At 37.5% G+C, this 26676-nt stretch overlaps 3 protein-coding genes across 3 annotated transcripts; 1 reads left to right on the forward strand and 2 right to left on the reverse strand.

Moving 5' to 3' along the window:
- Positions 1–220: 220 nt before the first annotated feature.
- On the reverse strand, positions 221–3386 carry LOC110053661 (large ribosomal subunit protein eL22-like). The gene is made up of 4 exons (XM_089282005.1): positions 3318–3386; positions 2190–2282; positions 1709–1830; positions 221–433 (listed from the first exon to the last, which is right to left on the reverse strand). Exons 1-4 carry the CDS (start codon positions 3324–3326, stop codon positions 283–285), a joined length of 375 nt encoding a protein of 124 aa, XP_089138131.1. The 5' UTR covers positions 3327–3386; the 3' UTR covers positions 221–282.
- LOC110045073 (uncharacterized) lies at positions 3342–6602 on the forward strand. Its single transcript, XM_020750665.2, has 4 exons — positions 3342–3516; positions 3595–3642; positions 4968–5131; positions 5963–6602. Exons 1-4 carry the CDS (start codon positions 3357–3359, stop codon positions 6029–6031), a joined length of 441 nt encoding a protein of 146 aa, XP_020606324.2. The 5' UTR covers positions 3342–3356; the 3' UTR covers positions 6032–6602.
- An 802-nt stretch (positions 6603–7404) lies between these two features.
- On the reverse strand, positions 7405–26234 carry LOC110045079 (arf-GAP with coiled-coil, ANK repeat and PH domain-containing protein 2-like). Its single transcript, XM_020750674.2, has 30 exons — positions 26045–26234; positions 24736–24793; positions 23711–23769; positions 23338–23452; positions 22846–22904; positions 22494–22556; positions 22327–22384; positions 22110–22175; positions 21494–21538; positions 21266–21361; positions 20913–20987; positions 20565–20608; positions 20303–20365; positions 20125–20176; positions 19330–19433; positions 18635–18695; positions 18359–18415; positions 17830–17897; positions 17220–17287; positions 16263–16326; positions 15567–15636; positions 15149–15240; positions 13426–14056; positions 12338–12398; positions 11563–11630; positions 10780–10889; positions 10258–10318; positions 9795–9844; positions 9411–9466; positions 7405–8911 (listed from the first exon to the last, which is right to left on the reverse strand). The coding sequence occupies exons 1-30, from the start codon at positions 26095–26097 to the stop codon at positions 8796–8798; spliced, it is 2643 nt and encodes an 880-aa protein (XP_020606333.2). The 5' UTR covers positions 26098–26234; the 3' UTR covers positions 7405–8795.
- Between the last annotated feature and the right edge of the window lie 442 nt (positions 26235–26676).

Genomic DNA, 26676 nt, shown 5'->3' on the forward strand with positions numbered 1-26676 from the left:
AGAGAAATGATTACATTTGCAACACATGCTCATCTCTACCACAGTTTTTCCCAGCTAATTCCCTTAAATCTGCATCTGAGCTTATGCACAATTCTGGAACATCATTCAGATGCTACGGACCAACACTGACTTTCAAAGGGAATTTTAAGGGGGCACCAATCCCTCATGACTTATATCGTGCTCTGTTCTTGTTAACAGTCAACATCAACTAAACTAGACATTGAACAAGCTTCAGGCATGTTTATTTAAGACATTCATGTAAAGTTACAAATTTGAATCTGATCAAGATTCATCTTCTCCCTCCTCATCTTCATCTTCATTATTGATCTGGAAGTACCGCAGCTCATAAGTGGTCTGCGCTGAGGATACAACTCGCAGCCAGTCACGTAAGTTGTTCTTCTTGAGGTACTTCTTTGTAAGATACTTCAAATACCTGTGACAAAGAAACAAACTACATGTTACTCGACCATCTACATGTATCCATTACACCTCTAGTGTCAGCTTACAAGAGTTTCAAATGTATCAAGAATGACAAGAAGACAAGAAAGGTACAGTTTGTTTGGAGACAAGTACCAGTACTTCATATTGCTGGAGCTTATCTCTGGTTCCTGTGGCATAAGTGGCTAGGAGTATTTCTACTCTCCCCCAGATGGGATGCTAGTTCATCACAGGGTTACCCCAGCATTAAATTTACCAGTACCCATTTATACAACTGAGTGGAGAGATACAGTGAAAGTTAAGTGTCCCCCCAACAAACACACATGGCCTCGGCCAGGGTTTGAGCCCAGACCACTTGCTCCTCAGTCCTGTGTACCAATTATTAGGGCATTTAGAGATTGCATCTCCCAGCCTGACATGAAAGAAAATGGTATTTCTGCCCCAGTAAAGAAATCTAAAGCTACAGTGGACTTTTGGTCAAGCAATGGTACAACACAAAAAAACTTCATAATATCAGATGAAACACAAATCTCTGTACACTTACAACTTATTGTCAGTATACTTAAGCAATAGACCACAAGTTTTTATGGTTTATAGGCTGATAAACCATGCGGGATGTTGGAAGACACGAGAAGAATTTGTAAATCGTGGTGTTGCCATACAGCAAGTATGGCAACACCAAGAATTTTTTTTCATTCTGACTAAAAGTCATACATGTTTGTTAGGCCTTGCTGTGTGTACCAAGCAATCAACTTTATTGAAACAAAAAAGTGCATCACTGCAATATCGACATGTACATGACATGTAGCAGCTGTTTGAAATGTACTACAATTATCAGTTAAGTAAGGTGTGACGAAAGTTTGGTGACCGTGTTACAACGTTCAACTTTTGTTGTTGTCACGGGCAACCGGCTCTTATTTCAGTGGTGTGATATCGATATTGTTACCACTGGAAACGAGGAAAGTTGCCAGTGATAACACTGCAATTTTAAGTCCAAAACTTTGTCACGAAAGTTCTGTCACACATTACTCAATTGATAAGTGTAGTAATATCATGCATGTCACAGTCTACTGGAAAGAATAGTACAGTAATCTTGGTTCAAATAGCATCCCTGATTACTCAGTCCACAGGGTTATCACTCCAAAGAACAAACACCAACAAAGTTCACAAAAAGACAATAAAACTGCAGCCAAACTACCAACATAAATAGATGCCACAGGTTGCTTGCCAGTTCCATGTTTGTAATATTTTAAGTTGTCATCAGCCTCACCTCTTGGAGAACGGGATGTCTGAAACAACAGTGATCTTGTTCTTCTGTCTATCTATGGACAGATCATTGCCAAAGTTGTTGGTCTTGCCGCTGACCTTTATTCTCTCATGGAGAAATTGTTCCTGCAATATAAAACATATTTTGGCACTTAGGGAAGGTGGCCCTAAGCAAAGCAATGCAATCAGGCAAGGATGATCCCTGCTAACTGTGTATTAAGTATATTTTTGGAGATATAAATAGTTGTCTGTAATAACACTGGAAACAATTTCCCAAGGGAACTTGAGAAAATAAATTTTAAAGTTCAGAGAACTTGCAGGCTAGTTCTAGTCCAATACCGAGAATACAAAAATGGTCTATTCATCAATGTCAATCAACCACACTTTTTTAGAAAATGGTTCCTTAGCAACAAGCATGCCAGACATTAAAATGAAGAAATGTTTCCGGACAGCAGTATCCTTGAAAAAAACATGACATCACTTACAAAGTTGGCTACATCCATAATGCCATCTTCAACTGGATGCGTACAGTCCACAGTGAATTTCAACTGCGTCTTCTTCTTCTGTTGCTTCTTTTTCTGTAAACAAAGACAAAAACAAAGATGAATTGGGCTGGGTTATGTAAATTTATAATAATATGGCATGATTACAAGAGATTTTATGTACTGGAGTGCATTTGATACAAAAATCGCTCAACTTACAGTGTAGGTACTCAAAAGAAAATTCTTCATGTAAAGACATTTTCAAATACAGATTAAGGATGATCATTGGAAATTATAGGGGGGGGGGGGGGGGGGGGGAGGGTTTTCAAAACCCAAAGCTTTTAAAGGAAAGTATGAAACTACAATAGAATTTCCAGAGGGCTGGGAAGATCAAATCAAGTTTTCTGTGGGAGTGGAGTAGATTTTCTGGAACAAGATAGTTACTTGGGGTGATTAAAAAAAGTATGCTTTTCAGCTTTGGAAAGATAACCATTGATCATGACAGTTCTTACAAAACCCATCTCGAAAAATTTCTTAAAATTATAGTCAGCTAAAATGTAAGCCTAATTGTTCGCGAACAAAACTATTTTGTAGCCAAAGTTCTGATCACCGTATTTTAAGAAGTCTCTTCCTGCTGAAGTTTATGTCGCACAAGATGGTCGTTACTGACATCAACAGAATCGCTTCATTTTAGACAAGGAAGCCAGACAGGAATAGAAAAATTTGCCATATTTCTTGCCATTGACCACGTTTGACCTAGACGTGTTAAATTAAAGGACAGTTTTTGTTCCACGACCTTCATCGCGTAGACTTCTTTTACGCTAAATAGGGTATCACTTAAGACGAAACAGGCATAAGGCTGTATATAGGTACTATGACTAAGAAATCAGTTTAACCAAGAGCAGGAATTGACTTTTCTACTCAGTTCAATCGTACAAAATTGGTGTGTGTAAAAAATTTTCGCATACCCTGACATTTAGTAAGAAAAGCCTACGTTTTATACCAGCTACACTACCGTGGAATGCGTTTAAACTAGCATTAAAGGCTCTATATTTTATTTCATAACCTTCGTCGTCTAAATAATACGTTCAGACATCGCAAAATGTTAACATATTTCTCTACAAGTCTTACCGCCGGCATGATGGCTCAAGAGAAAAAGAAAGAGGACACATGCGGCAATGCAGGGGGTACTTCCTTGTCGGCATGCGCGGGGACTGTGCAAAAATCCTGCAGGCTCGTACAGGATTCAAAATGGCGCCGAGAAGGCCCAGCGAAGAAGAATTGGGAAGAAAATGGGATCGGTGCTTTGTGGACACGACATTTAAAACTGGTATTTTGGCTCTGAATAATCCATAAAAGATGTTACCGATTTTTTTTTCTAAGTTGTTATTATTTTCTTCATTTGCAGTTGGCGGAGCTGTTTTTGGCAGCATATTTTCACTTGTGTTTTTCAAAAGTAAGCTCAATTTTGTACAGTACACTTGCAATAAGCTGGTAAACTTCCATGCTATTAGTAGTACACAAATTATAACATGTGCTATCAGGAATGCTTTTTCATAAGTTCTGTGTGTGCTGTGGTATTATTATTTATCTAAATATTTTTGAAATTTTTATTTTCAAGAATGGCTTTGCGCGTGGGATGATATTGACAAACTAGTACAAGGTTATTGCTCCCCAAATGCAGTGGCTTACTGAAGTACTTTTCATTATGATAAATAATAGAGAAAGCCTTTATTTTTTCTTTTCTGCTCAAATGCCTAAAGAATAAGGTGTAATTTATAATTGGAAGAACTGTATCCTGGGGGGGAGGGGGGGGGGGGTAGCGAAAAACGCATTTGTCGGTTGAGCTTTGAATTTTAGAGTCCGCATGTGATTGAAAGGCGCAGTAAATGATTATCGACGTTGATGCAAAGCATGGTTGTTCCCAAAAGAAATGGATCGTCGGTAACCGCTATGACAGCAACGAACTGTGTTTATTTCATTAACTGCTGGGAAAACGTAAATTACAGCACTCAGCGGTTGTCACAAAAGGTCAGACTTGGCTCAATGGCCAACGAATACGGCTGGGGGGGATACTCCCAGAAAAAATTGAGTGGGGGTGTGCGGCCAGCTTCCCAAACCCCTACCCTATTTGTGACCAAAATCTGCAATATTCCCTGCCTTATTTATGACCTGGCCAAAAATTTCGAAAGCCTATTTATGACCTGACTCTTAAATCAAAACTCTGTTTCTGACCTGCGTTATAATAAGTTCCCTGGTGCAGAACAATCTTAAATTACCGTAAACATAATTTGTGAAGGGCTTTTGTTGATTTTCTTTTTGATAACAATGAAAAAGTAGCATCTTCATAAAAACATACCCATGTCAAGGCTAGAGTGCAGAAATCATACCCTATTTATGACCAGAATGGCCAAAATCAGCTAAAATCGATACCTTATTTATGACCAAAACAGCTGAAAAACCATACCCTTTGGGGCCACACATATCTATATAGCACATATTAAGGGAGTACCCCCCCCCCTGGAACTGTATACATGTTAGGCCCATGGAAGCTCAACTTCGAGAATGCTAACAGATAGGTGGAACTTCACAAGTTATAAATGTCACTGTATACAACATGATTTTTGCATCTGTGCAGTGTCCGTATGTAATGTAGTTGCTTACCTAATTTTCTCACGTATTGTGGATGAGTTCAAGAAGATTTTAGAACACTTTTGCAGATTTTTTCAGCATGTCCTTTACCTCCTGTTGAAGACCAATACCTTTGTTATTTTTTTTAAGGAGCTGCCTGGCCTGTAACATTAGGGATTGGCATAGGTCTAGGTGCTGGATATTCAAACTGTCGACACCAGTTCAACTGGCATGGTCCTCATGGGCCACCATTTCAGAGGCCTCCTTGGGGTAGGCCTTTCTGGGCTGGGCATGGTAAAGATGGTGAAACACAGGTAGGATGATAGAACAGACAAGAGTTCTGACTTAGGGATGGAACATTAATTTTTGACAGAGAAAGAGTGGGTTGGACAATTTCCAGGAAAAAGTCCTGTATGGCAAAAACGGCTGAAAAAAAATTGTGTAAGGGGAGCCATGGAAAAAAAATTGAGCAAGTGCTTCCTACTATACAGGTCCTATTTTTGATGTTAAAAAAATGTTGTAGAAGCTATTGCCCACCAAAAAAAGTCATGCAGAACCTAAGGGTGAGAAAACAATTTCATGCCAAAATGGAAAATCCTTTGCTGATATTGTGGATTTTGGTACAAGCTAAAATAGAGGAGTTGAGCCATATTTTTTCTGAAGATTTAATCCTAAAAGCTCTCTCAATATGTCAGTGGTTCTTTAAATCTTTCAATAGGTCACATGTCACATCACAGCCTCTTTGATAGCATTGAGCTGCATATAAACAGATATTAAGAGTAGCCATGAGCTCAAACTTTTGCTCTTGTGGCCTGAAACTCTCACACTTTCCCAGTGACTCTTATCAACTCTGTTGAAATCTTCACAAGCATTTTGATGAGAGGTTTCACCCACGCTGTGTGATCCATGTCACCTTTTGTAAATTGATAGAGGTTCCCAATGGAGAGGACGACAAAGTGATCTGACAGTTCCACAGGCTTGGAAACAAATATTGATCATTAGGGTGACAATGGGTTTATTTGCAAAGAACTCTTGCAAGACTCATATGTATCTATATTATAAATACACCCTTTGAATTGACCCTTGTATGATGCATAAATGTTGAATTTATTTTCATGTTTTCACTTTTCGCTTCTCATCTACAGCCTACAAAACCGTTAGACTCAACCCCTGTGCAACCAGCTGAAAATCAAGAACTAAAGAAAGGAGACTAACCAAGCAAATATTAAAGAGTGCAAAAAATTCCATGGGATGGAAAATGTGCAATAACGACTTGAAGAACTGATAAAGATCATACAACAAAGCAAAACTAAAGGAGTATCAAGAAATTATCATCACCTGAAACAGTCTTTTCTCTTTCACTCCAAAGCTCAAAATTTTAATTCTTTGTACTGATTGCTACACAAGACTATGAAAGTTAATTGAGAATTTACAGGTTAGTCAAGACAATATTCCTTAGTTGATTCTCGTTCAGTTTTCATAACCTTCCCGTTTATCAATGTATCAAAATTGTTAGTCACTTCAAGTTACTCCATCCACGGTTGATAAACTTGATACATCAGTAGTACTCTGACTGGTATTGTTTGTTGATTTGATCTGTATCTTGAACATCTATGTGCTTGTAGGTTTGTTTCTTGCTTGAAATACATATATGGATGTATGTTGGCTCACATGGAAGGTGAACACAAGAGAAAAGAAAGGGTTGGATAGGTTTTAGTTTTTGAAGTAAATGGACACTCAAGAGCAATGTTTGTCTTAAAATAAATAAAGTGGTAGATGATCAGATTCCAATTTTTGACATCATTTTAGCTCAATGCTGTATTAAGCAGGGATTTTTACAATAGCTGTCAACGCCCCCCCCCCCCCCCCCCAAAAGAGAAGTATTAGCATCATGCTATGTCAAATACAAACAGCCGTTTGAAATCCCCTTTTTACACTACCAACAGATACAACAGGAAGTGATCAATTTGTTTGCACCGCTGCAAACAAACCTTTGTGTATCCACCTCACCAGAGTGTATAGTATCTGATGAGCTATAAAGAGGATAATACATTGGCACACGTTGATATGGAATAATCTTTGATTGTTCAACTCGATATCTCATGAGTGAGCACAGCGAATGAGTGAGATATAGAGTTGAACACGAGAAAAGATATTCCATATCCACAAGCAACCATGTATTCGTTTTTTTTATTATATAGAAACACTGATAGCAACGTTTTTGACGATTCTCCAAAGATTTCTGACTACTTTCCAAAGATTCTGCAAAAATTGTGCAAAGGCCACATGAACGTGTCCAAAAATTTCCGAAGATTACCAAAGGTTTCAGAAGACTCTCCAGGAGGATCCAACGATGTTTCAATCATACACCAACAAAATTAATTTAAGTACACTTTAAGGGTCAAACATGATATCAGTGAAGTAATCCATATCTTCACTAGTGAGGACAAGGAAAATGCGCCACCTGAGTCCCGGATGTGGTTTTGTATGAATTTTATGAGTGGTGTATTTTCCTGTAAAACACTCGTGTTTATATCATGGCTTTATAACTAATTAAATTTTAAAAAGACAAGACTAGTACAAACTATGCAATGTTGAAACATCATTGTATTATTATTGTTGAGTTGTTCATAGCAGGAAAAAAAAGGTTTACAAACTTATATTCATTTCTACAATATTTCACTGCTGTCAAACTGCATTTTAGGTATGACATCTACTTAGCTAATACTTGATAAATAGTTGTAATATCACTCCTAGTATCTATTTGTATTCCTACAAGTATCAGTAGGCTAGCAGAATTATGGGAACTATACGTACAAGCAACAGCAGTGACATTTCTTTGATTATGTACAATGTACAAGCATTTTTTGTCATTTCTCCAATGAACAAAATGATGTTCCTCACTTTTAAATTATTCATAAATGACTGCCCTTCAATTTCAAAACTTTAACAGAAGAGGGAAAAAATAGTTTTTTCATTAAGTTTGAAGACATTTAACAATATTATTGCAGTATAAGTTCAGCTTCATGGTCTTGAATATGAAGCACAAAGTAACACGATCATCTCAAGTCCAGAGCAATAATTATTTACTGTTCACCAGATATTGATTCCTGAGAACTGACAAAAATACCGGGCAAGCATTTATAAATACAATCAAATATTCTGATAATTTTCCAACTTGTCTGTACAATAATTTCTCAATTATTTTACAATTTTGATTTGGTTCCCAATGAAATTCGTAAGATTTCAAAACTACCAAACTATCAAACTGCCTCCACTGCCCTTTTCATGTACTCACAACCTGCATTGCAGGTTTCAGTCACATTTGAATAAATCAAGTCTAAGCTTGTTCTGAGCAACTCAAAATCAAATTAACTCATTGACTGTTTTGACTTCTGTCAGAGGAATACTTTACCAAGTCATCTACCAAACCTGTCCAATTAAAACTATTGAGTACTTAACTACATACATTTATTTTTTAATCTTAGTTCACTATCTAAGCTGGGCATTTGCACTTCCATTACTGCTGCCTATAAAGAAACAGTTTGTTTTAATTCTTAAAGGAGCTACCTCGCAATTTGCACATCTTGAAAAGTGTAGCCTAAACTTTTCAAGTGCATCATTTGTAATCCATGTTAATTTTCTCCATCCTTAACCACCCTTGTTCCTTTACGGTTTACTATTATCTCTATGCAGTTTCTCTGTTTCAGTAAACAACTATTAATATTTTGGCCAAAATAACTCCAAATACAGTGACTGAGCTTCTTCTAAGGACAACAACAAAAAAAGAAGTGAGGAATATGTAATGAATACTTCAAACAGTCTGTTGGGAAAAAAAATACATGGGAAGGTATAATTATTTCATCACTCCAAATGTTAATCACATCACTTGCAATGAGTAATCTCTGATGTCTTGATCCTTCAATTGTCTGTCGACAGATTGTGTGCAGAACTAATTGGCATGTATACCCTTTGTTGTCATAATTCTGTTTGCCTGTCTGGATCTTTGGGGTCAAAGTTCCTTTTCAGTCTGTCAGGATCTCTTGATGCCATGTTTGAGAAGTCTCTGAACACATCAGTAAATGTGGCATCACCTGAAATAAAATAATCCCATACCTCATATTACAGAAAAGCATTGGTGCCCAAAAACCGATGATGATGTGAACTGGTAATAAGCCCATCAAACAGAAATGCCTGTTAAGACTGATTTTCACTAGCGACATAGTCACAGGTCAGGGTCAAAGTTGTAACAGTGCTTACAGAAGTGTAAGTTATAAGTCGTAAGCGAAGTCTTAAGCTTGAAGGAAATGGAGTTGGAAGAATCAGAACGGTTCCGTTATTTCCTTCTGATTCTGTTTACAATTCTGCCGCTTATTATCCAGTGAAAACTGGATTGTTGGAGTCGGAAGCAGAAGCGGAAGAACCTACCAATCACAAGGCCCAGAATCGAACATTGTGATTGGTTTATTCTTCGGCCTCTGCTTCTGACTCTGTCGGTTTGATTTTCCCTCGATCATATCACTTCACATTTCTGATTCAGACTACGACTCCTTTGCAGTGAAAACCAGCCTTAAGACTGCAACTCGTGCTCACCTTGAATAACCTCATTATCCTCTCTCATTTCTTCATTCAATCTTGCCAGTCTTAACCTGCACAGTTCAAAATGATCTCCATTATGTCAACAGCAAATGTGTTTCTAGACATGCACAGCAGTTATCTTACATTAAACACAACCAATTGGTATTATAATGAGCGTGAGGATGGAGGACGGCAGAATCCTGTGGCAGGGTACCAGTAGTTTGTAATGGCAGCTTCATTGAATGAGCCAAAAGGGCAAGTTAGAAACTTCACAAACTGTATGCCCTGCCATGTTCAAGAATATTTGGGAGAAAAGCAGCTCATTCCCCATTTTCTGCTTCGAACCTGTCAACAACACGTCAACATACTGAACAGAAGAACCAGTCTGTGTTAACTTACAGGGTGACAATATCTGCGTTGGTCTGTTTCAAAGCGATGGTAAGAGGATCCTGCAGATAAACAACAATAAGACAGTGCAAATATCTACAACCACACAACTATGAACCACACTGAGCGTATAGATAATATCTCATTGCATGTTTACCTCTACCTTAAATGGAAGAAGACTGACTTAGTTTCAAGCACAACCTTTCATGCTCACTTTAATTTCGGCACTACGCAGTGTCTCAAGTTGCCTTTAGCTTAACCATCCTCCCTACTGAAGGGAAACTCCCCTAAACTATTTCATGGGATACTAGTCCCTGTGAAAAACATGATATGTACAATGTAGTAATCCAACAATAATATAGTTATTATCCCCCCCTAGGGGTTTCACTCACATGGAATTGCCAAAATTCTCCTCTGCCAGTAAAATAACTGAGCATATGAAGAAACATTCCAACCTGCTAACTACCATACTCACCTCACCATTCTCATCAACAGCATGTTGATTACCTCCTCGCTTCAAGAACAGCAGGATTGGCCTGATAATAACCAAGGAAAAAATATGTTAAAATCTTTACCATGACTAGTATTAATTTTAAATCTGGGAAAATACAGTTAAGCTTTTCTTTTGTTTGATAACAATAAAAATTTGCCAAGTTTGGAACACGGAGCAAGCAGACAGAACTGACATAAAAATAATTCTACATTCAGCAGTTATCACTCCATGCTCAGCTTAGTTCACCATTAAAATGCTCTCACTTGCTTGTCATTTCAGTACAACGGTTTCTTTACAAATTCCTTTATCCATAAAAGTTATACACTTTGTGCTATTACTAAATTTTGCTCATTCAGGAACATCTGTTGGACTATTGTAACGAAGAAGAAGAATTACTTCACCCTTAAAGATAACTGGTTTGATTTTTGATCTGCTGAAAATCACTGCACAATATGCCGATCCACAAAATAATTACAATGGCCTTAAGGATGATATAAAATTTACCCTGTCTGTCCCAGCAGAGCTGCATGGTGAAGAGCTCCTCTTCCTCTCTTGTCCTTCTGGTTTATCTTGGCACCATTTTGTAGCAGGAATTCGCAAGCTGGTAATGATCCCTGAAGGAAGAACAAAACAAAAAATCAACCATGCGGGGGACTATCCAAAGTTGGGAATAGATTTACTACTCTCTCTGGATGGGTTATCCTCAGTGTTTCATCTGGTTTTCATTATTTTATAAATTTTAAAGTTTGTCATAATGGGTGAAGAAAGGCTCTGTAAGAGCAGAGTGCCTTGCCTTAGAACACAACACAATGACCCTGGTCAGGGCAACAGCCCAGACCTCTTAGTGCAGAGCCCAATACACTGATATTAACTGCATTTCACACATGCCTGGATTGGCTATCAAACTACAATGTAGAGCTACTTGAACTGGAAATTGCAGGCGTAAACTATACATAAACAATAACCTCCATTTGGCCCGAAAATATGCTCGCATATTTGTCCGCAGAAATTATCTGTTTCAAGAAGCAAACAGTGAGCTTTGAGGAACAGATGATGTCCAAGGACAAATATCCAAGTGTATTTTCATGCCAAATCAAGGCTATTGTGTTTATCATCCTTCAAATATTTTTTGCACCACACGCGGGTTAGAAAATTGGAGAATGTGACTCAGATATTCCCCAGTTTTGGCTGAGGAATATACAGTAATGTGACAACTTTGGACCAATTGTGCACAAGCTAAAATATTTGATGGATTCTAAACCTAAATATGGCTCATGTTAAACCTACCCCTAAGACAGACTGGTGAAGTGCTGTTTTGTGCTCATCATCCTCATTTACCCAGTTTACTTTGGCACCTGAAAGCATTTGGAACTTCCTTTAGCCTTGGGTATCACGTAGATCATTGATTTACATTTACGTTCTTTTTGGGAACAAGTCAACTAAAATATTAAGACGTACAGTGTACTGTACCTGTCATGATTAGAAAAATCAGCACATAAAGCTGAACAGAGATTGCAACCAACCTTAAGCACTATAATAATTAGTATTTAAGAAATAGAAAACGTGTACCATGTTTCTGTCGAGTTATAGAGACATGAGTGGAAGTTTGGGAGAATGAGAAATGCTGTGGGAACACCAGCTGTAGGTGAGTGTTTCCACAGCTTTTTCAAGTTCTCCCAAACTTTCACAAAAACATCGCAAGGAAAAAAAGGGAAACAACTTGTTTACTTTGATCATCAAAATGTAAATTCTCTTTGCTCGCGTCAACAGCTTGTGCTAGTTCTGTGTTTCTATCGAGTTATAGAAACACAATTTTTAACCAATCAGCGCACATATTTTCTTAGGGCTGTTTTCTAAAGAGTGTTTTTACATGACTTCATGGCAGCCATACTGTATCAAAACAATCCTGTAGGAGTTGAACTCTTTTTTAGAATGTATATATTAATAAACACTTTCTGTTGTTTGAATTAATTTGTGTGGCTGCTGGCCATGTGAGGGAAACATTCAATGTATATTATAATATTGTAATATAATTATACATTATTTTTCAAGTGGTGTTTACCTTCAGCAAGTGCTGCAGCCATAAGGGGAAGACTTTTCCACTCTGCAGCTTTGAACAGTAGCTGAGAGTAACAAAAAGAAACTGGCAGTTAAGTGAGTGGAACTCTATAAATAAAACTTCAAGTACCAGCTATACTACTTTGAATTCTCTAATACATGTAAATTTACAATGCAACTACACACAAATGAGCAGTGTTTCAGCCAGAAAATTTTAATTGAGGGCCAAAGTGGCCCCTGAAGACCCTTTTTAGGGGCCAATTTTTTAGGAAAAGGGGCAATAAAATAATAATTGATAAAAAATAGTCACCAAATGCAAATTTTTTATTGCCAGATACTAGTATGAAGGATCCATGAATAACAAGAGAACATTCCATAGATGACGTAGTCAATGATCAAGGGTTTGCAGTGTGTTATGGGGCAATTTCAAATGTGGTCAGCCATTTGGAAGTTTTCCAATGTGAGAGAATCAATACAGGAAAGCAAAAGGGTGGATTGACTTCTTTCTTATGTTGATTGTTTTAGAGGCAAAGACCTTTCAATATGGTTTTCTAGAAGGACATAATGTGAGAAAATAACGGTTACTGATTGTCAACACAGAGAAATGTAGTCCCCATTATAGCGACTAAACCAGAATTTTTGGTTGCCAAGAATGAAATGTTAGCTGTATTGGCACCAGTATCAGTCGCAATTTTGAGCCCTGGGATGGCCTGTTAAAATACTATGCTTGTGTAAAGCCTGCAGCCTTGTAAAAGGAAAGGGCTAAATTGGCCCTTTTTTTGTTTTTCTGGGGGTCATCTCTGATTGCAACGTGTAATTTCCCCAATGGCGTGGTCTGGCAGAAACACTGAATGAGAGATTTTTACTGTATTTTAGTTTGTCTTCAGTTCTCTGTGTAATGTGATCAGGACAAGGGGTCACTGACAGAGTCCTCGAGAAACATAAACGAAATGTTGCAGCTGATACTGAAAATGACGAAGAAGAAGGTGACGATGATGATGACAATGATGATGTTGACAATGACGATGATGATAAACTTACAGTTTATATCAAGTTTAATTTATTACTAATTCATACATGCATTTTGCATACCCTGCTGGGATGGACTCTTTTTAACACAGCAATAGCCTTCTCTCTGTCATCCTTTAGACTTTTTTCCTCATCAACAACAACTTCAGTGTTATCATTCTCAGCTTTGTCTCCAGTGTGACCATCTTCACTCAATACTGAATCAACTGACTCTCCTCTCTCTCTACCCTCATCTGACAATGAAGCTGTGACAGCACTAGTGGAGGAAGCCCGTGGTCTCTTGCTATCATCAGGAGAATCTCTCTGCGATCCACTCCTGGGTCGATCCTCATCATGTGAATCACTGCTAGCAGCCTCGTCATTGTGAAGAAGATTAGAAGCCATAGTTTCCAAATCTTCATATTCTTTACTCGTTACATCTGATAGTATCATTCCTGCCGGTGCACTCTTTCGCTTGTCCACCTTAGATTTAGCTCCTTTGATGGCAAGTTTCCTTTTAAAAAGTTTACTCTTTTTTGAGTCTGTTCTACCCACAGGCAGCTGACCTACATCCTTTTCTTCATGGTGAACCTTCATTCTGGCCAGATTTTTTATGATTCCTTTATTCAGATTTTGACAAGTTTTTAGAAAGATTTCCAGGGATGCAAACTTGCGTTGCAAGTATTTCAATTTGATCCAAGTCTCTCTTTCACCCCTAAAACACAAAACATCTGAGTATTTATACCATGCCATAGAAAAAACAGCCAATCAGAATACAGGAAAGCCGTAGTAAATTTGACGGTATAACATCCACCCTTCCCTTCTGTGCCGTGCATATGTCGCATCGATTGTGTTGGCCACTACAGGTATTTTCTATGGCATGTATAAAATAGTTATGGCACATTCTCTCATGTTATTCCATGGAATATCCTACTTGTCACTTGTTTTTTCATCGTACATACACACTCACCTAAAGGGTCCTGTGTACACCAAGAAAATTCAAGTGACTCGTGGGGTATTCCACGGAACAACACTCGAAAGTGTTGCCTAACTACTGGCAGTATGTTAACTGTCACAAGGCATAAACAGTGTTAATACTCAGTCTAACTGTATGTCACAAGTGATAGATGTCCCATTCTACTTTAAGAAAAAAAAAAGGTCCTTAGCCTAATTATGCTGATTGTCATTACATTACTTGTTACATCTTTTTTTCGCACAGTGCAGTAAAAACCCACGTGTAAGAACCTACACTATTTAAGTCTGGCAAAATAGGTTCTTATATTTTGGGGTGCTAAATGGCTATTTAGGCTAAGTAAGTTCTTACTGGGTTCTCAATTTCTATCAATGAGATATACATGTAGTTGTTGATTACCAGAAAAATATATGAACTTGGGTTTGGTCCTTCAAATATACAGTATTATTCACAACTGTATTATGGTAAGCCTAACACAACTGATTTCAGAAATTCCATGTAGTTCATAACTTAACTCACTGTAACCACATATAAGAACCTGCTTGATCTTGCTTGGCTAAACAGGTTCTTATCTTTTGAGGCTTTAAAATGGCACATTTCTGCCAACAGGTTCCTAAACCAAATCATAAAGGGGCTGCAAGAGACGGGTCTCTTATGGGATGAAACAATAGCCAAAGTACAGGACTGGGTTCATTGGTAGGGTTCGATTGTGTCCTAATGTCCCCCATTGAATGAAGAGGATAAGTAAGAAAGTAAAGTATTAACTTACATGTTTTAGAAAGAAATGCCACCAATTATTTATCAAATTAATTGAATTTAATTCAAAGAAAGTACCTGCTGCTCTGTGGAGTAAGTTTCTTTGCACTAGAGTCCACTTTGGCTTCAAGAACTCCATTAACTAATGTATTTCCCAGTTCTGTCATTAACTAAAACACAAAACAGATTTTCAATCAGATGTTACCGACTTCCATTTGAAACATAAATTAATCAGAAATAAGTACTAACACTACCAGTTAAATTCTGAAAATAATATTTTTGAAATTCAGTCTACAGCTTGTCCTCTAACTTCTTGTTGGTGGTTTCCCTTACATAGAAGAAAACGAATATAAGAATATAGATATGGATCCCCCCCCCCCCCCCGCCTAGAAAGGATAGTACTGGTCAATCAGTGATAACACAGCCCCCCTCCTAACTCCTCCTTCCAATATTGTTGTCAGGTTGCTGTAATAAGTTTCCCAATACTCAATCATACCTTGACTTGTTCTGGTTCCCAGGCATCAAGAATCAAAGACCGCACCTTGGACACATGAACTCCTAAACTCCTAAAGCAACATAGATCATGATTGTATAGGATACCTTCATATCTACATGTACATTGTACGCAAAGTCTGCATACAGTGGCCCCTCAGGCCAGAGCTTTTCCCATTTTCTGTAGCATGAAGAGACTAGTCAAGAAAAGTTACACTCCCCACACTTCTACAGGGTGATTCTAAATTCAACAGGGCTGTGTATAGAAGAAACTGTCACTGAATGTTCACTTAGTGAAGTGTTCATTATGGTCCATTTGTAGGATTCCATGTGCAAATTTTTATTTTAGCTTGCCATTTATGTATGCTAATTAGGACTATTTAAACACTACGGTTTGCTAGTGCACCAATCATTTCAATGTTTTCTCTAGCTTCAAGTTAATTTCGTTGTGGAATCTACACTCTACCTAGCTTCACTGTCATTGCTACAGTCAGGAAACATTTGTAAGTCTTTATATTCTGTCCTGTATTTTTCATATCGCTTGGCTCTTCTTCACATGTATCTTTATTTATTTTTCTAGTCAAACCTCGCTCAATCTTTCAATACTCAACGGGCCCCTTGAGTCTCTTCAACAGAGTGTGAGATCAAAATATCTAGACGTAGGGATCAAGGAGAACTGTAAGCTACACCATTGCGTTACCTATGAATTCCAGAGCATTCAATGCAAAGCACAATTCCCCAGTTAGTGCTTGCCCAGGTTGGGTCTAAAAAATCAATAACGTAATATATTAAAAAATAAGGCAGGACTCAATCATACACACCAATTTATTTAAGGCTTTTTAAATTTTGAAATCTTAACAGCAGTTTTCCTATTGTATCTAGCAAGTAACGCACTGCATCTGTCTGGGGAGTGTGATGTCCAATAGCTCTGGGCTAAAGAATTTGGCAGTCAAGTTATTGGATTCTATTCCTTGCTTGCCGGATGAGCAAGTGAAGTATTTTTGGGAAAATCAATGAGGAGATACATATTACTACATCAGTAAGGGACACAAATATTGTTAAGAAATAGCTTAATAAACCATGCTGGTAAGAAATTTTGGAGGGCTACTGAAAATGACTTTCAGGCTAGTAAATCAAGATATTTATGTAAGACATGTACATTGAAGCTTGTCCAACCCAAAAGTTGTTGTTGTTGTTGTTGTTTTCTTGCATCCTGGGAGGGAGAATGGGTAGGGCTGAAAAAAAGTGCCATCTGGTCATCCAAGAAAAGTATATTTTCCTTCTGGGCAAGTAGCGTTCATGCATACTTGCCCACTGGGCAAGGGGATCAGGCAAGTTGTCTGCCATCCAAAGCATTAAAAGAACAAACTAAGACTTGCCCAGGACAAGCAAAATTTGTGAGCTACTTGTCCTAAGGGCAAGCTGGAAGACAATTTTTTTTTAACCCTGAAATGGGGTGAGGCAGATGGATGAAGGTAGTTCTAACAGCTCTAACCAAAAACAGATAATTTACATTGCGAGTAATATTGTTAGCACTCCATTTGACTTCTGAATGGACAACATTAGAGAACATCTCAGATTACTGTTAGCACATATTTACAAATGTTTTAATTTGAAGGTAAGAAGAGAGGGTGGTCATTATTATTTTTGTTCTTACCAGGATTTCCACAGTCAGCACACTTATCATTACCAGCCACAGCTCTGATGACTTCCAGATTATATTTACTTCAAAGAAAAACAACATTATATGTTATTAGGAGCTATAGAGTCATTCAGAGTCACAGAATTGGAAGTTTACTGAGGTTTGCGTTATTTTATAGTGAAATCTTAAACATTTATTAGACAATTTCAAAACTTGTGGACAGAAAACATAAGTAAAAAACATAAATCAAGCATTATTAAACTGAAATCTGAAAATTATTCAATGAAGTTAATAATGGATTAGCTTAGTCATGCTTCAAACACCACGCCCAGGAGAATAAACTACACATAGCAAATTCGAAAAAGTTGTTATGACAATTACTTAACATTAATTATTATAGGTACATTATATTCAATTTGTTGAGATGCAGTGAAACTCTGCAGTGGTACATGTACACCATCAGTGAAGAATTTCTTGGAGTGAGTCTTAGATGTTTCTCAAGCAGGGGAGAACATGAGGAGAACATGAAGGGAGTAGTGAGTCTACTGAGGCACAGGGAGGGTGGAGAAGGGGTTTATAGTTAGCTATAAGTGGTGATGGTAAAAAAGAAGGTACTCGGTCCAACCTTGGTCCAGAGATTTTGTCTAAAGAATCCATACTTTTGCTCTTTCTGCCTGATCCCAGTGAGTCACTCTGTAATAAAATTTCACAATAGTTGGTTGGGAAATAGTAGCCAGGCAAACCCCAGGGCTTTTAGCAAATAATTATATTTTATTTCTATGTGAAATACATTGTGTAGCTTATCATAAGGTTTACGTATGACTAAATAGTTTCTTTTGTTTCATTCACTCAAGCCTGAAAGCCAGGTACTGTGTGAATTTTAAATGAAATTTGTCTCTTAGTTCAATCAGCAGTTAAGCAGAGGTCAAATGAATGCATAAATGCTCAAATAAGCCAGATTTTATGTATTCACTAAGGTCCTGTAAGTATTATATAGCTTTCTCCTTTCAAAACCAAATGTTAACTAATGATATGAACTCTATGTCAGAGATATCAGTATTAATTATAGCTCCTGCTTGCAACCTTAGCTTTCAATTATTGTATGCTGGAAACAGCAGATGTATAAAATTATACCTTACAGTAATCCCACCTACCTCACTACTGTCAGTTTCTACTCTGGTTGTATTGTTAAAAGCCTTGTCAATGCTGGCCTGCAATTCACCAAAAAAAAAAAACACACTCAAAACCTTACAAAATCAGGTAATTAATAACTTATGTGCCACTACACAACTTTATGTACAACAGATAAGAATTGCACTAATATTGGCATTGAAAAACAAGAAGAAGAAGGTTCATTCTGTAGCTAGAGATATGGAAAAGGAATTCTCACTAGTTAACTGTGACACTTGCTTTCTGATGAGTTAACATACCTGCATAGCTTCCATCCATTCATCTCGTAATGAGTCACTGTCTGCTTGAAGATACCATGATCTGTAAAGCAGTTTAAACAGTTTTTTTAATTTCCTTTTATTATGTAGTGCTCTCTATTCTCTACTCTTTTGCAGAGGCCTAGTGGCCTCATGTTTAGTGTACTTGTTTCTGGATTGAGTGGTCCAGGTTCTAGCTCTGGCTACGGACATTGTGCTGTGTTCTTGGGAAAGACACTTTACTCTCACAGTGCCTCTCTCCACCCAGGTGTTTAAATTGGTATTGGCACACTTACACTGGGAGGTAACCCTGTGATGGACTAGCTCCCATCCAGGGGGGAGTAAAAATACTACTGGTCACTTCATGCTACAGAAACCGGGATAAGCTCCAGCCTGATGGCTTGTATGCAGACTTAAACTACCTTTATAAGTACTCTCTACACATGCCGATATCACGTATTAATTTAATCATTAGTCAAGTGATGAGTTCATGCGCATATACATCTGTGGCAATGCAAAATATTGGCGAGCACTATTTAGCCCTTAATGAAGTCTTGGTTTTTCCACTTCATGTGGCCTTGTGGGCTCAGACGAGAAGTAATAATAATATAATAATTATTATATTATTTATTCCGGTCTGAGCCCACAAGGTCACAGGAAGTGAAAATAATTATTATTAATAGTAATTCAAGCCTTACTTTGTTGGTGACACAACTTCAAAGATGAATCGTCTTTCTACTGCTTCTTCTGCAAGCCTAACTTTACACAATCTTAGATCTTCAGCAAGAACTGTTTGGTCATCCTGCGAACAAAAAAAGAAAAATATATGATTGATGTCTTGAACACAGTGTTGATTTGTGTTATTTTGTTGGTGAATAAGCTTATTAATTTATTGAAGAACCCATCAACACCACAGCAAAATACTCTCAGTAGTTTTCTTTTGAATGATCACATCCTAGGGTTTAGACTAATAGTTAGAACCACCTTGTACAGCATACCACATAGTACTTAGTAGCTTTATAAATAAACAGTAGCAAGAAACAGTATCATGTTACAGTATCACAGTTCTGCACAATAATTATATTATTAATAGCTTTCATTTGAATGATAACACACAAAAGTATCATCAACAGAACTGATGATATCATTTTCTGTTGATGGCACACTGATGTACTCAAATATAGGAAGAAAAATCATTTTTCAGGCTTTACATGATCAACCAGGGCTGTCATTAAGGGCCATAACCTGCATTACCTGTCACAGGTAATTATGCTGGATGCTTCAGGTACAGGTGAAATTGCTTGTTGTGATAGAATCCACCCACAAAGTAAAAAGTTTGCAATGGGTGTGGAGAATAAAGCTACAGGTGACTCAAAACGTAATGACAGCCCTGTCAACCACACTGGACTCTGATCTTCTCTGCTACAAAACCACGTGTTTGAAGTATTACAGGCACGGGTTACAAACAGACATGTATACATTTGTACATGTACCTTTAATCGCTTCTGATACATCAGCTGGTTGTTTTGTACTGTAAAATATCTCCTGTAGAGCAAGAAAATCAGACAGCTACCATAAGAAGGTACATGCAGAATGGTAGGACTTGGGAAGGAGGTATTAAGGTGTCTTTCAGTGTACTCTCCACATAATTATTTTTTTTTGAATTCTCACCGATGCCAACTCCTAAAAGCATTACTACTCCTTTTAAACAAGTAGCCTTCCATCACTAAGCCACTGTAAGAAAAAAAAGGTAGAGTAACAGAAATTATGAATTATTTAAAACAAACAGTAAGAGAGGGATAGTTCAATGTGTTTAACTTACAGTATACACAGAGAAGCAACTGTAGAAAAATTTAGTGTGCATGGAACTTATCACAAGCTTATCACAAGCTTATCACATCTACAGTCTTGCTGTAGATGTGACTATTTATACCTTGGGTCATCCAGGTTCCTTCTTCCTAAGCTCACGGTCTCCTCCTAAATTACGAAAAGTCACCATGAGCTATTACATTAAGGACTTTTTTTTCAGTTACCTCAAAAACAAAAAATTCTACATCACTGTGTTACTTCTGGCTGTGAAACATATTATTTTTTTGGAAATTCAAAATAATGTGGTTGTCTGACAAATTGTTGCAGTTTACTTGTCCCAAGTTTGTCATCCCAAATTCTGCAAGGAACACTTTTATTTAATGCCAATTGATTTCCAAGCACATTCACATGAAAATATCTTCTAGGTTTGATTTATACTGCCTCATGTTTTTCTTTTTTTTTTTTTACTTACCATTTTCTGGACCAGGGTGTGTCTCTCTTCCATCTCTTTCTTATCCACTGTAAACTGAGCAGACATTTTTTCCAGCTGGGTTGTAATTAAGCGGTGAAAGGAATCATGAATCATAATACAGTCAAACCTTCACTGATGGCTACTGAACTTGTTTGTAGTAAATATATTGTACAATTCACCCATAAAGTAACAAGTTTGTTACGGGTGTGAAGATCAAGGCTACAGTTGAATCGAAACTTTCTAACAGTGCTGCCCTCAGGCTCACAATTTTCAAGTAAGTTGAGTTTGATTCACACAATCATTTCATGACCTTGTGATTCACAACTTGGTTTGACCATTCACAGTTTTCTTACCTCACTTGACACATTCTTCATGTATTGGTCTAAGTCATTCATCAAGTCATAGCCCTGGTGAAAGTACGTTGACTGTGCATGCATAAACTTTAAAATCTGAAAGAGCAGCAAAACAGCAAATCACATCAACTACTACTCAACCCTAACATTGAGGTAGTGTACATCAAGAACAGACAATCATGCAAATTTAGAGAATAGTGCAACCTACATGTAGCTGTCACAACTTACAGTATCCAGAACATCAATTCTCCTCCGTGACTGCAAAATGTTGATCTGAAAATCAAACCAAATACCTGGTTAATAATACCAATACATGGTAAATATCTCAGTCCATGGTAGACAGTACTGAACCAAAGAGACAGTGCAGTCCCACCGAATGTGCTAACAGTACATCACTGGATACCCTTAGGTTGCACATTATAAGTTTGCTTTTCAAATTGCTAGTATCATTTCAATAATAATTAAGTAAATGTATACATAGTAAGTAAAAACTGTAGGAATTGGCACTGGTGTATCCTGTGAAGACGCTTTTAATCCACAGATTAAATTATAATTCAGAAATGTTTGTCATTATAATACTCCTGGATGAGAAGAAAGTCTTTCCCGAGAGCATAACACGATACCTTCCACACAGTCCTTGATCTACTGTCCTAAACTCTTACTGAGCACTATACCACTATATATGGATTGTATAAATTATTGGGGAGCTTAATTGTGAACAAAAAATTCCCCAACTCTCTTTCACTAGTTGTCACTGTCAATAAAGAAAACCTTCTACCAAGATTGTGCCCACAGGCAATGCAGAAGTCAACTCAAACTTTGTTAAATTATGACAAAATTTTACCTGGAAGGCATAATCCAGTGCTGTATGGTTAAAACATGAATGCATTGCTGTCACAATATTCTTTGCCTGCCATATGTGAAACAAACAATGACAATTTTAACTGTTTATTCCAAAGGTAAATGATCAAAATAAAAAATAATATTAAAAATAATGTTAAAAAAACATAAATTATAAAAATTCTGCGTGATACAAACTGGAAAGGAAAACAAAATCCCACCTCTTCAGCCTCAGATGGTCTACAGTGACGCTGAAGTTGTGCATTTCTTGTCAAGGCACTGAAAAAATGAAACAAACCTTGATCTTAAAACTATCATTTATTGCTAACATTATTATCGAGTTTACAATATTTTCCAACAACAATGGTGTGGCAGTCGATGTACTCACTTATCTAAATCGTCACTGACTCGGTCAAAGAGTTTTTTGGTCTCCTTAACCTTCTTTACTTCCCTGAAACAAAAAAGAAAAGATAAGTAAAGACTACTCAGAATTACATCTTCAAATGAAGTAACTTCTTTCTTTTCTCTAATATAAATGCAACTCCTGTAAACAAATATTAACATTTAACATGCATGACTGACTATACATGTAGGTTTATTTTGGGTTTTTTCATCTTCAACCCTTCAGCCCTAATACATGAATTAAGCATGCAAAAGCTCTACCAACTGGCCATATAATTCATAAGAGAATTTCACTGTTTTGAATACACACTGAGTCAGAGACAGTTTCACAGACTCACTCTTTGATAAAAGTTTGCAGAGTGCTGGATATAGATCTCTGAGCTTGCTCCAACAGAATCTAAAGAAACAAAAGATATTCATGTCAAACAAAATAATCCCATTTAGTTCCATAATTATAGTAGACAATTAACACCCATTGTTTTGAACAAGCCATAACAACCTGACAAAGTAGTCAACAATATTATTAGGATAACTTATGAATCCCAAATGAGAGTCAGCATATTTTTATTTCCCTCTCACAGTGGGATGTGCCTCTATACGAAACATTCTTACCTACATTTGTATTAAAAAATACAGCTAAATCACGCTATCTCAAACCCTCAAGGGAAACATAGTAAATGACCAAAAGGTATATTCAAGGGAAAATAATTTGGGCTCAAGATAGAGGGAAGTTCAAATGAGACAACCAAGTTCAAGAAAATGTGGTTCTTTTGGGAGTCTACTGCACACCATATCCGGGACACAAAAGTTGCAAAACCAGTCTAACTTACTAACAAGAAGTTCTGTAGCTCAGTCAGAGCACATGAGAACTTTTTTAGGGTAGAGGAAACCAGCTCATCTCCAACAAAGTACTTCATCAGGCTGTCAATACCACCCACCAAGGCACTGCAAACATAGTACAATCACGTAGATTTAGATTCAAGGATCTTTATCTAGGTTCAAGGAACAACTGAGAGTTTTAGCCTACTAGGTCAAAGTAATATTCATTAATAGATCAGTTTTAATCCTAATGAGTGGAATCTAAGGAAATACATGTAGGAGTGACAAGACTGGGATGTCAACAATAATATTGTTCTTAAACCAACCTCGACCTTAAGAGCTTACATGTAGTTCAAGTATTACCAACAAAGAGTTAATGCTTACCTTGTAGATGTGTTAAACAATTTCCCTGCCTCAACCATTCCATTACAAAGCTTGATAAGCTAAATGCAAAATACTTGTTTGAGCAAACTTGTTCACGTAATACAAAGATGAAGAATTGTGCATATGTACATGTATATTTACTTTAAAAAATATAAAAGTAGGGAGGAAAAAATGATGCCTACCCTGGTCCCAGAGGTTTTTCTTGATTTTTCTCTGCATGAGAGAGCAGCGAGGAGCCGCAAAGCGGCAGACACAAGTTGTGAAGTGGCGACAAAGAAAAAGGTTTTTCTTTCTTGCCACTTCGTGACTCGTGTTCGCCACTTCGCGGCTCTCTTGGCTGTTTCATCTCATGCGGAAAAAAATCAAGAAAAACCTCTGGGACCAAGGTAAATGATGTCTGGTAACACCCCATACCTCTCCTCCCCCTCCCCCCTCTCTCTCCTCCCACTCTTGGTATTTCATTTGGTTACTGGAACAATTTACTAACAGCAGTAAATTAAAATATATTTGAATGGAAAAAACACTAGCATCTGTATCAGAAAATGTGTGATTACTGAACAGTGATACAAAGATGATCAAACAGGGAGGGGAGGGGCAGTATGGCATGAAAGCATGGACGTTTGTTCATTTTTCTCCATTTTTTGTTGTCAGGCACTGGTGGGAGGGATGAGTCTTTCCTTGATCCACCACTAGACTAAGAATAAAACACAACACCAGGGATTTCATTAGCATTTTCAGCAGGAGGGTAACTGGTTTTCACAGGTGGGTGAAACTATTAGAACTGAACTTCTTTACAAGAAATACTTTCAGGAAATACTTTTTTTCAGAAATACGTTATTGTCCTCACGGCCAGTGAATTTGCCTGGCGCCTGGCCCTTAATGAAACCCCTGCAACACTGGGCTAGATGTCCCCATCAAGAGTCTACCCATAATGAACTAAGCAACCACAAGCCCACTGTACCTCACACAACTAAACAAGTCATCATAACATATGTAACCTTACGACTGCTGACTAAAATTCTCACCTTTTCCAGAGCTCCTTCCAAAACATTTATGTCATGTTCATTTTGATCAATCTGTAACCTACAAATTAAAATAACATAATAATGCCGAATATAAACTGAAACAACTTGGACACATGTCAGTCAAGGTACAATACAATGCTGTCCACACACTATACGCACAACACAGTGTTCAGTGTCAACTGTCTTGGTGGTGTGTGCATTTTAACGTAATAAGCAGGGCTCAAAAAAGTGCCATACGGTTGTCTGGGACAAGTAGATTTTCCTGCTTCATTCTCATTTGCCCAATGGGCAAGAGATCAGGCAAGTTGTCTGCCAACTAAACCATTAAAAAAGCCCACCAAGATTTGCCCAGGGCAAGCAAAATTTGAGACCTACTTGTACCAAGACTGAAAACACTTGTGAAATTTACATTTGGATTACATTAATTATTTATTGAATGTGCAGCATCTTTCGTTTTGAAACGTACAAACAGGCAACTAATTTGCACTTGGAAAATACTTGTGTATTTGTTGAATGGCTTCACATGTCACTTATTTCAAAACAGAAAATGTCTTTGAGCATGAGGTGACAACAACCTGCGATCAGTTTAATGAATAAGAACTTAAAAATAAATTAAGGTTACAGTAAATCTGTTAGTTCGAAGTTCGTTGCGAAATTGAAATCACACGGTCACGCCGATAAAATTATTGCTTTTTTTAAGTGCCATGGACAATTACTGTTTTACAAACGGACACATTCGATTGACTTTGACAAATAATGTCAGAGAAACAGTTAACTAAACACGACTAAATGAACGCCTACAATGCTAAGCTTGTTTTACTAAAGTTACATCATTGGAAACGTATTAGTAGGCTTAACTTCACTGTGTGTAATAATACGACCCAACTCAAATCACAGCAAATGCTCTCAGCTGTATGAAAGTTGTACTATATTGTGTTGTCCAGAATTGTGAAAACTTCAGTTTAAATGAGAAGCAAACAAATTGAAGCATACATTTACTTCAAACAAGCTTACTCTCGGGCCAAACAAACGCCTACACGAACAACTTTTTTGTCGTACGATCACCCAAAATCTCACAAATGATAGTTGTGAAAACGTGACTTGCGTAGAGAAATTAGTTTTGTCATGGTGTTTTGGCTAGTATATTCAGAACGTAGTTATGAAAAGAAGTAACTGTCACTTGGTAGGTGATGGGCGTAACGCAGCACCGTGTCTTGTTGCAAAGAGTCAGAACAATCGAAAATGTGAAGCCTTGCGCCTCGCCTATTGACGCTCTTTTCAGTTACACCACTCTCTTCACTTTTCTCACCTGAAACGAGGAGAGTCCTTGAGACACTCTTCGAATTCCACTGCCTGCTTCATGGCTCAATACTCGTACTAACGTTTTTCCCCTGAAACCCTTCACATGAGTCACACCAGCCAGTAATCCCGTGGTTGTTCGTCTGTCTCCTACGCCATGTTTGTTTCTCAAAGTGGGAACTCCGCTAGTCACCAGACTCCAAGTAAGTTTTAATTTAGCCCGGTTGTAAGGTTCGAAACGGTTTTCTTGAACCTGCGATTTTTCAGGATTTTTCCAATTTTAAAACAAAAAAATATATATTGTTCAAGTCACAGCTACTCAATTAATACTAGTAGTTGAGGAATCTGGGGAAAATACCCCGATCCAACTTTCCGTGCGTGTCTCCAAGGTTATTTACATGCATTTTGAGTTTTTCAATTAAAATGCCAAATGATTGTTAGCGGCCAGCCTGATTCTTTTATTCAAGAGTCCCTGTCGGAGAGATCGTTTCAAATATTCCGGATATTACAAACCTTTCTAACATTATTCTTTCGTAACAAAGGCCTCATGCACCAAGCACGTACGTGCACAGGCCATGCTATATGATAAATCTACATCAGGTGCGTAATCTTTTTCAATCACCTTTTGAGGAAGGCTAATGA

Source organism: Orbicella faveolata, unplaced genomic scaffold, assembly GCF_042242905.1.
Source record: "Orbicella faveolata isolate gen_17 unplaced genomic scaffold, um_ofav_v1 contig_12, whole genome shotgun sequence".
Taxonomy (NCBI): Eukaryota; Metazoa; Cnidaria; class Anthozoa; order Scleractinia; family Merulinidae; genus Orbicella; species Orbicella faveolata.